This window comes from Somniosus microcephalus, chromosome 1 (genome assembly GCF_052327205.1).
Source record: "Somniosus microcephalus isolate GS21.2 chromosome 1, FLI_Smic_1.0, whole genome shotgun sequence".
Classification (NCBI taxonomy): domain Eukaryota; kingdom Metazoa; phylum Chordata; class Chondrichthyes; order Squaliformes; family Somniosidae; genus Somniosus; species Somniosus microcephalus.
The window spans coordinates 112,238,290-112,248,496 of NC_140987.1; the positions used below are offsets into that span (position 1 = coordinate 112,238,290).

The 10,207-nt window shown below is 39.4% G+C and overlaps 1 protein-coding gene across 3 annotated transcripts in view; it reads left to right on the plus strand.

Moving 5' to 3' along the window:
* The window catches only part of LOC147124291 (guanine nucleotide-binding protein G(I)/G(S)/G(O) subunit gamma-7), a 526,081-nt gene extending 516,763 nt beyond the window's left edge, over positions 1-9,318 (plus strand). For all 3 annotated transcript variants that reach the window (XM_085984657.1, XM_085984653.1, XM_085984648.1), the window contains one exon: positions 1,604-9,318. In XM_085984657.1, the coding sequence (XP_085840783.1) occupies positions 1,604-1,729 (126 nt within the window). In that variant the 3' untranslated portion in view covers positions 1,730-9,318. The remainder of the gene's footprint in view (positions 1-1,603) is intronic.
* Positions 9,319-10,207: the final 889 nt, after the last annotated feature.

Genomic DNA, 10,207 nt, shown 5'->3' on the forward strand with positions numbered 1-10,207 from the left:
GAGAAGGTTAAGAGTAGATTTGATAGAGGTATTCAAAATCATGAACAGTTTTGATAGAGTAAATAAGGAGAAACTGTTTCCAGTGGCAGAAGGGTTGGTAGCCAGAGGACACCGATTTAAGGTGATTGGCAGAAGAAACAGAGGCGACATGGGGATTTTTTTTTCCGCAGCGAGTTGTTGTGATCTGGAATGCACTGCCTGAAAGGGTGGTGGAGGCAGATTCAATAGTAACATTCAAAAGGGAATTGAATAAATACTTGAAGGGAAAAAATGTGCAGGGCTATGGGGAAAAAGCAGGGGAATGGGACTAATTGGATAGCTCGTTCAAAGAGCCAGCACAGGCATGATGGGCCGAATGACCTCCTTCTGTGCTGTATCATTCTATGATCTTACAAACATTTAGCAAAACAAATAGGAGCTTTTGAACCTTTCTATTGTTTTCCCCTTCGTCCTTTGTCTTTCTGTGGTTTCATGTTAGGGCTGTATCAATAACAATATATATTTCTAAAAAGCTTCACTTTTATTTTTGCATTGGAATGAAAATATTGTTTCAGTTGTTCAGATTCTGAGGAAGATTCAGTCAATGGCCAGTTGCCTGTGGTTCGCTGATTTATTTGATTTATTTCACAGCATATGTATGGGAAAAAACAGTAGTCCCCATTTCATCTCAGCCCGCCTGGTGGGAACGGTGGGGGGGCGGGGGGGCAGAGAGTTAAATGGTGGCCAGGCAGGAGAGTTAAATGGCAGCTGGGTGAGGGGGTTAAATGGCAGCTGGGTGAGGGGGTTAAATGGCAGCTGGGTGAGGGGGTTAAATGGCGGCTGGGTGAGGGGGTTAAATGGCAGCTGGGTGAGGGGGTTAAATGGCGGCTGGGTGAGGGGGTTAAATGGCAGCCAAACGGGTGGAATTAACTGGCGGCTGGGTGGGAGCCACTGCATTCCCTACTCCGCCCCCCCCCCCCCCCCCAGCCATTTTAACTCCTGGGTTTTTGGGAGCATGGAGACTGCCCATTGCAGGGACGCAGGAGCCTCATCAATATTGAAATGTCAGGATCTGATTACACCATTCAGACCCCTGTGTAATTATAACTCCGAGATGTGGGAATCGTGCACAGCCCCCAAACATCAGGCCGTAAGAGATCCAGGTAAGGTTTACATTTTTGAAAGGTTCCTTGTGGCCCAGGAAGAGCAGAAGTGCTCCTGCTGTCCAACAAGAAAATCTTGGGCCTCCTCTGTCCTGGACTTCTCACCTTACTTATCAGATCTTTATTGTTGTTACGGCTTAAGGAATATAAACACTTTTCAGAAAAATAACCAACTAATTTACGTCAATAATTCAAGTTTGTTGGAGGATTTTAATCTCACTTTCCAATCTTGGGGACTATGAGGGAGTGAACTAGACACATAAATGAAAGGGAAAATGTTTTTTGAAGAAAGTATTAATTTTGTAGTTTCAAAACATGCCTTGTTTATGCTTTCACTGCTGTAACACCAAGGTTAAAGCTGCAGAATGTGCAAACACTGCAAGCAGTCCATGTTTTTCTGTGCTCTCTTACATCATTGCCATGGGTAGTCAATGTCATTGATGACTCTTTAACCTTGACAGGTATCAAAGGCAGCTGTAGATTTGATGAACTACTGTGAACAGCATGCACGGAATGACCCATTGCTCGTCGGAGTGCCAGCCTCTGAAAACCCCTTCAAGGATAAAAAACCTTGCACCATCCTATAGCTGCTGTCAGCCATCCTTTCGCAAACTGACCACAGCATCAGAGGACCTGCCAAGAATTTCTATTGGTAATCAGACCTTGAGAAGCATATGCAGCTTCTGAAATGCAGGACTGCTGTGGAAATGTGTTTAAAAAAATAGGAAAAAAAGTTGGATTCTGTTTGTTTGTCAACTAAGCATGTTTCTGGAAGTGAAGGAAAGAAGATGTTATGGGGAAGAGCAATGAAAAAGGATTGCTATTTTGGACTTTTATGATAGATTTTCTGATTGTAATATTAAGATATTAGGTTTAAAAAAACTAACTCGGCAAGAATAATATTTTTGCCTAAAAATTCTTTAAAAAAAATGAAACGTGTATGTGTAAAGAGTGTACATTTGAAAGATGATAATACAGTTTGGGCAATAACACATTAGATGAAGGGGAGCAATTGACTGCTTCCATTGCATTTTTAAATGTCACATTGTTCATCTTTATTGTCATTAGCAATTAGTTATGTGATGGTGTAGTAGTGTAGTTTTCCTTCCCCCACCTTTTAAATTACACATTTACACTACCAAAGTACTTGCCAAGGGAAACTGATGTAAATAATCGATGTTTTATTCATTCTTTCTTCATCTGTTTTTCTTAATAAGACCTGGTGGTTGTAACCTAACCAAAAAAAAAAGCCCAAACTATAGGATGATTCACAGTTGTCAGTGCTAAACAGTATTACGTAAAATTGAAAATCTTGTGTTCAGCAGATGCAACTATTTCATTCCCTCAAAAGCAACACCAGGGGTCCCCATACAACCCATGGCATGTGCATGTGGATTTAGGCAACTTGTTCTGTCTATCCATCTGAACATAAATTTTCTTCACTCCACTTTAAGTGAACAAATTATAACAACAAGACAGAGCATAACACATACTTTATTGCCATGAGAGTGTATGCACATCATATTTGAAGCTCCTAAACTAAACTGTATTATAGTTCAACATAAAATGTTTCACTAATTACAAATTGTTAATTTATAACTCCTAGAAATCATGCTTATTGAATTTTTATTTGATGCTAAAATTCTGATCCATTATTTGCAGTATATTACTCTTACCTACAGTATGCACTTGCCATGTAGAGAGAAGAATCTGCTCAGTGGCATATCAGCAGCTGCAGATTGATAAAACTTCTGGAAATGTCAGTTAAAAACTAAAACAAAGATTAAGAAAGAAATGTTTGACCATGTGTCAAATGAGCTGCAGCCCTTCACGTGTCCTTGTTCATTACAGCAAACCTCCTGAGGATTGCAAACAGTAGTCGTGTGCCAAAAACCATCAAAATGCCAAGTGATTTATGTCATAGAGAAGTGTTAGAAAACTTTAGAAACCACAAGCTTTTTTTTAAAAAAAAACCATTTATTATTATTTTAGAAGACAAGTGTTAAAAACATTTGTCAAGACATTTCTGTTTAACATCTTTAAACAGGTTGCATGCGCATTGTTCTTTCAGCTGCCTTGCGTTGTTGCCTTTTTATTCTCAGCTGTTAAGTGTTAGGTAAGCCTGCCATAATTATAATTAAAACCTTTTTTTAAGAACCGTATTGTCGCACCAAGAACACCACCATAAATTTCAATACAAGTTACTGTATGATGAAACGCTATTTACAGATGTCTGAGTACACAGTGGAATAAATCATTTCTCATATTAAAATTCTTAAAGCATTTGAAAACATAGTTGTGCAATAGAAAATTCTTGAAAGCTGTTCTTTAAGTAACTGGAAGCAGAAACGTGTGGTTTGTGATGGACTGCAGATTTTTGTGACACATAATAATCTTGCAGTGACATGTCAACCCTGCCACCTGTGCTTCTCTCCTCTTTTAACTCTTTTACTTTCTTTTACAGTGCCTTTTTATTTAGGAAAAGCAAAACAGAAAAGCCTTTGATAAGTTTTGTTAGCTGTGAAAATTACAATATTTCCTTTATCATGAATTGAATACCTATACCTTGAAAGAGCACCACACAGAGAAACTTAATTGAAATAAAGATTACATTTTAATATCTAATAACTAATTTCATAAAGCTGTTGAGTGAGATTTTTTCCAAAGTCCTTTAAACTGACATTTGATTTTTTTTTAAACTGTTGAGAGTATATCTTCCCATCTTTGTGATTGCAGATTCATGTCACTACACTTTCATTCAAATTAATCTTGCAAATACAGACTCATGAATTAACTTTATATGTACACAATTGACATGGTACATTGGTGCACTGATATACTGTGGCATGGAGTGATAGGATGGGTGCTTATGTCTCATGAATTCTGATGGAGTCCCAATCTCTAAAATGGTCCAGCAGCAAGGTTCTAAGTGGATGCCAGATTCTTTCCCGGGGGTAATCTGGAGGTATAGATGTCTAGGACATTCCCACACACCTCTCAGCTGCCTGCTCAAGAGCAGTAGTGAAAGAACTCGGAGTGGATCACCTTCCCTCCCTTTTGTACAGGGAATTATAAAGAGCATAGGGGCACAAAAAGCAGAGGAAAAAGATTCCTTGAAATGGCATACCTCTGCCTCCCCAAAATTGAACTTTTAAAATCACATACAACACTAACAAGATAGCTTATCTCCCTAGCATGAGGGCACTCTTCTGCTTGGCTACAGCTAGTCAGGACATGTTCTTCTGAAAATTCTTTGATGCTTCTTGACTTTCTTAAACAATTCAATGACAAAATATGATAGGATAACATTTTCCCATCAGTTTTCATCTTTTTCTCTTCCTTGCTTTTCTTATTTCTTCAGAGGTTCCTCCTTGCTCTAGTTCAGCAGAGGGGGGTGATGGAGTTTCATTCACACCACTGGTGCCATTACAACCATGACAAGACCCTTGTGATGTGGAAAATATGTATTAATAATATTGCAGGAAAATGCATCATTAGTGTTGGCTTTTACAGCAAGGCTGTAATTGAATTGTCACTCAAGTACTTGTCCTTATGCCTACCTTCTACTGCATTCCCACTTGGGAATTTCAATGTAAAACCCCAATCTCCCAGCATTGTTTCAGTACGAGTTTTTGCTTTCTAATCAAATCTGAGACAAGAGAACAATTTAGCCAAAAAAGAAAAGAAATAGGGCAACCTGGCCTAATGTGAACCCTACAGTGTCAGGTGAACCAGGCTTCAGAAGTCAACTCTTCCTTCACCAAATCTAACTCATCCTCCTTGTTTGATAGTTCCGGACAATGTTATGTCAAGCTGTTGTTAAACTGCACTTTGCATAAAAATATGCAGTATGTTGGTGATCCTCCAAAAGAATGGGGATGGAAATATGGCTTACATTGATTATGAATGTATTCAGGAAGCATCTTACAGTTTAGCAGTCCCTGTTGCCAGACTTATATGGCATGTTACCACCGTCTCCTATGAAAACTTCAGACTTATCCATAGACCTTCCTTCTGACACTAAGGTCATCTGACCTTAATAACTGTTCCTGGTGCCAATATTGATATCTACTTCATAAGAAAATCTTCCTGGATCACACTTTCTGGTACCACCTGTGGTATATAAATTCTGCCATTTATGTCTGGCAGGAATTTCTCTTCACCATTAATAACTTAACATTAGTAATTCTCTTGAGGGGATATGCAGTGCATCTTGGTCACCAGTATGTCTGGAGAACAAACTTCACATTAACTTTATGGAATTCTTGCATATTCTTCAGTAAAAACGTGTTCTCTTCTGGATAAACATGTTATTCTTGAATTGGCAGAGAGGAACAGAGTTTCAAATCCTTTCTGGATCCTTCACAAGATTAAGACATCCATGATTGCAGCCAGTCATTTGATTGCTCAAGAAAGAAAGACCTTGTATTTATATAGTGCCTTTCATGCCCTCAGGATGTGCCAAAGCATTTTACAGCCAATGAAGTACTTTTGATGTGTAGTCGATATTGTAATGTAAGGATATGCGGCAGCCAATTTGTGTACAGTAAGATCCCTCAAATAGTAGTGAGATAATGACCAAATAATTTGTTTTTAGTGATGGTTGAGGGATAAATGTTGGCCAAATCACCGGGAGCACTCCCCTGCTCTTCTTCGAATAGTACCATAGAATCATAGAATGGTTACAGCACGGAAGGAGGCCATTCGGCCCATCGAGCCCGCTCAGTTTAGCATCTCATCTGAAAAGCAGCACCTCCGACAGTGCAACATTCCCTCAGTATTGCGCTAAAATGTTAGCCTAGATTTTGTGCTCAAGTCTCTGGAGTGGGGCTTGAATACATTATCTTCTGACTCAGAGGCACTCAGCCAAGACTGACACCTACAAAAGTAACAAGAGGTTTATCATGTTCAGGTGAGTATTGCCCAGGACAGTGTTATTGTTGAATCTCAAGATTCTAGCCATCAGCAGTTTGTGGAAGCCTACTGGAGTTAGAATTTTCTCCAAAGGATGGAAACCCTACCTGATCCTGAATTATCTATCCCTGACATCTTGACTGTCGATCAGCAACCTAGATCTCTCAGACTCAGTCATCAGCACAATAAGGTCTTCTTCATGCCATTACACTAAAGCTTTCTTTTGACAATGCAAAGGAGAAAAGATTCAGTATTTGGTGCTCTGAATCATCTGTTGATTTGACAATCTACTCACTACCTTCTCTTTTGTGCCTTCAGGGACTTTGTGAATCTACACTGAAGATCAGTTCTGTCAGGTTCTGTCTGCTTTTCACCAAAACATTTGGCACTTAAGGAGAACTCACCCTCCTACTCAACATTTTATAAAAAACACCCACCTATTAAGTGTGCCAGTCAAACCTGTCCAACCAGCATGAAATCTAAACTCTATATTGTTCAACACCAGATCAGTGATGAAATTTGATACTAAGTGAATTTTATGGAAAGGAGCATTGCTTCTAGCCATCACATCAGCTAAATGTTTTAATAACTACGAATTCTATCTATTTATTTCAAATTTACACAAATTCTTAAAGGTCAGATTGTCCTTTATCTTATCTATAAACTTCACTCCACTGTGATCAGTTATTTTACAATTCTACAGAATTTCCTTCCTGATCCATTCACATCTGAGAGTCAAAGAAAGTTTTAAAAAATCCATAAAGAAAACAAAGTGGACTGTGCCATCACTAAGCAATGGCTCTCAGGATCTCCTTAGCATAATTCCTGATTGCTAAGTTTTATCTACCAACATCAGTTGGTAGATAAAACTCACTCTGCCAGAGGGACAGTTTCTTCATTTCCAGTGGCAGCTGTAGTTTTATTAGAATATAAATATATGAGAATTTAGTTGTACTTCCATGCATATACTCTCCAAACACAAAAATAACCTTGCTGGTCAGACCACATTTGGAAAGTCAGTTTTAGAAGTAGTTACAACTGCCATTTGCGTTTTATTTTAATTTCAAATGCTATCCTATTATATGCTACCAGGTCACCTGAGAGGGCAAATCCTCACTGAAGTGGCTTTGATGGGATTGGTGAAAAGCAGTAATGCTGACTTGAAGATCCTAACAGAACTGGTGTCCAATGTAAATCTGTGATTTCCAATTGGGGGAGGGGAATCACATTCATCACAGTCCTACTGCTTTGGGAATCTTGCCATGTGAAAGGCCTGACTCTGGCTTCTGAATTAGGTTCTTCAACACAACCCACCCAGTTTCTCTTTCTTCCTCGGTAGCTTTTATTTAGCTCATCAACATTTAGAATCAAAAGTATCCTTATGGACATAGTTTGTTCGAGCTTAGTGAACTGGGCATCCAGTGTTTAATGTTCTGCTTCTCTGTACAGGTATAGATTTAACCCATGTGTCTGCATGTGCAAGACTCTGCTCCATAAAAAAACAGGTCAACTAAATCACATATTGACTAAGGAGTAAATCAGTCATACTGTTGAAAGTTAGAATAGTTGCTCATGGCTCTGCTTGGTTCATTTTCATGGCTGGAGATTGAAGGTAGTAAAAGTGATAGAGCTTCAGAAAGGAAAAAATGTACAAGCATTTGAACTGTTAACAAAATCAAATCAACTTTCATCGGGAAAACACACAATGAAGATAGGACACTTGGTTTCTCAAACTTTGGATAAACAACAAGGCAATTTCTATAATTTATTTCATTTTACAGTTCAGATGGCATGGTGGAGCTTTGCATGCTCAATTAGAGCCACTATCCCAGTCCTAACTGGCATTCAAAGTCAATGATCCTTAGAGTGCCAGTTAGAAACATAGAAGATAGGAGCAGGAGTAGGCCATTCGGCCTGCTCCGCCATTTAATGAGATCATGGCTGACCATCCAAATTCAGTACCCTATCCCTGCTTTCTCCCCATATCCCTTGATCCCTTTAGCCTTAAGAAATATATCGAACTCCTTCTTGAATATATTTAATGAATTGGCCTCAACTGCCTTCTGTGGTAGAGAATTCCACAAGTTCACCACTCTCTGGGTGAAGAAATTCCTCCTTATCTCAGTCCAATTAGCTGGATTTTGGACAGCTTACTGGAGGAAGCACCTTAAAACCAAGAAGGTGTAACCTGCCCAGATAATCATTCCTTTTGTTGCTTTAACGTGGAGTCACATTGATGGTAACCGTGGAGAACTATAGGATGAAAGCCACCCCACCCTCCTGGTGGTAGGAGAACAGTGTGGAGGCAGGAAGACTGATGTAGGGGTTAAAATTGCAACAAAACTAATTACAGTTTTTAATGCTCTTGCAACAATTTATGTCCAGTTTCTGGGATCAGGCCATTGTCATCTGTTACTGGTGTGGATTTATACTTCAGACTCTAGTAACTGCAGCAGACACAATGCACCTGAATTTTCAATCTATCTCAGACTAGGTGTTTGTTAAAGAAGGTTTTGTTAGGTTGTATATTTGAACTCAGGCAAATTATCTTGGATTTCATTACAGAACACAAAAATACACACTAAATAAAACTTGATTTGAAAGTTTTATTGAAGTGTAGCCTGCAGTGAACATTCTCAGAAGTACCCTCTCCATTTGACTTACAGTGTAAGCAGTTATTTGTGCAAATTGATGGGTGTATCTAACATGTGATCTTAAAATAACCACAAAAATACACTAAGCTCTTTGAAGAAGTTATGTTTTAAAATATTTTAAGAAGTGTATATAATCTAATTATAAGTAAGAAAGAAGATCAGCTAGGCGTCGTACAATGAGTTTGACTACTCACTGTATCTTGCAGTTAAACTTTATATTTGTGATTGATGGCCTGGTGTACACATTGTGATATAATAAACAGTGACGAAGGCTATCTGTTCTGCTAGTTGTGAATATTGCACACAAGGATAAACTGTATGTGGTTCTAGAAAGACAATGAGGAGAAGCCATAGGCCTACTATGTAGCTATAATGGGGTCAATTTTGCCTTTTGCGGACCGATCAGCGGAAGCCCTCGTGATTTTGAGTCCCTTTATTTCAATTTGGCAGACGAGCTGCGGGGCGCCAAACAGGCATCCTAACTCAGCTCACCTCAATTGAGGCCTGAAGGTTAGGCCAGGGCGGCCCCCAGCATGCTATGTTGTGAGGGGTTACAACTGTGGAGGGTGGGGGTCCCGGGGCAGCAGCGGCCCTGCTCCTCTGGGGCCCACAAAAATACTTTGACTCTTGCCTTTGCCGGGCCTCTTCGGTTCCAATGTCCATGGAACTGGTTGGAGCTTACATGCAGCAGGCTCTAACCAGTTCCATCCAAAAATGGCAATTGGGGGTCCTACTTACGTCATAGGACTCCGATTTCCATATCACCTGGAACAGGCAGGCACATTGGACACCCAGCAGCCTCTTTTAAAATGGAGCCAATAACAATAACTTGCATTTATATAGCGTCTTTACTGTAATAAAATGTCCCAAAACCCAAGAGCTGGTTGCATTGCTGGTATTGACAGGATGGTAAGGCTACCGACCCCATTTTGAGGTTAATGCCAGGTGAAGGCAGTGGAAAATTAACCCCAATCTCATTCAGTACATTTTCTCAGATAATGCACACATCACTGAGGTCCAATAATCAACCCCTGCCATCTGAAACTTAAGGATATTCACCACTGTTTAATGTGACATGCAATAACATAGTCCTGTGTTTCCCAACAAGTGGAACATGAGAATAAGGGCCCTGAGTATTCAGAAAAAGTCCGTTATCCATACGTACTTGAGTAGGGTCATGTTAGTCATAATTGTCGTTCTACACATAACACTGACCTACTCTACCAATGAAACATTCTTATGAAAGCATTGTTGCCATTCTTTTGAATGTGGACACGGAGCCAAGCTCTGAGTGAAACAGAATTAATATTCTTACGGAGACCGCAAGGCATAAATCACGTTGCTTGAACTGTGGAAGAAATTTTCTTTTTTCCAAGCCATGTTTTTAGCTCGGTTCTAATGAATGTCCCGTGAATGAAAATATTTACATCTAATGTTCCTGAACAGACCATAATTGTATTTTAAACAGTTACAATTAAATATTTGATTAATCTACAT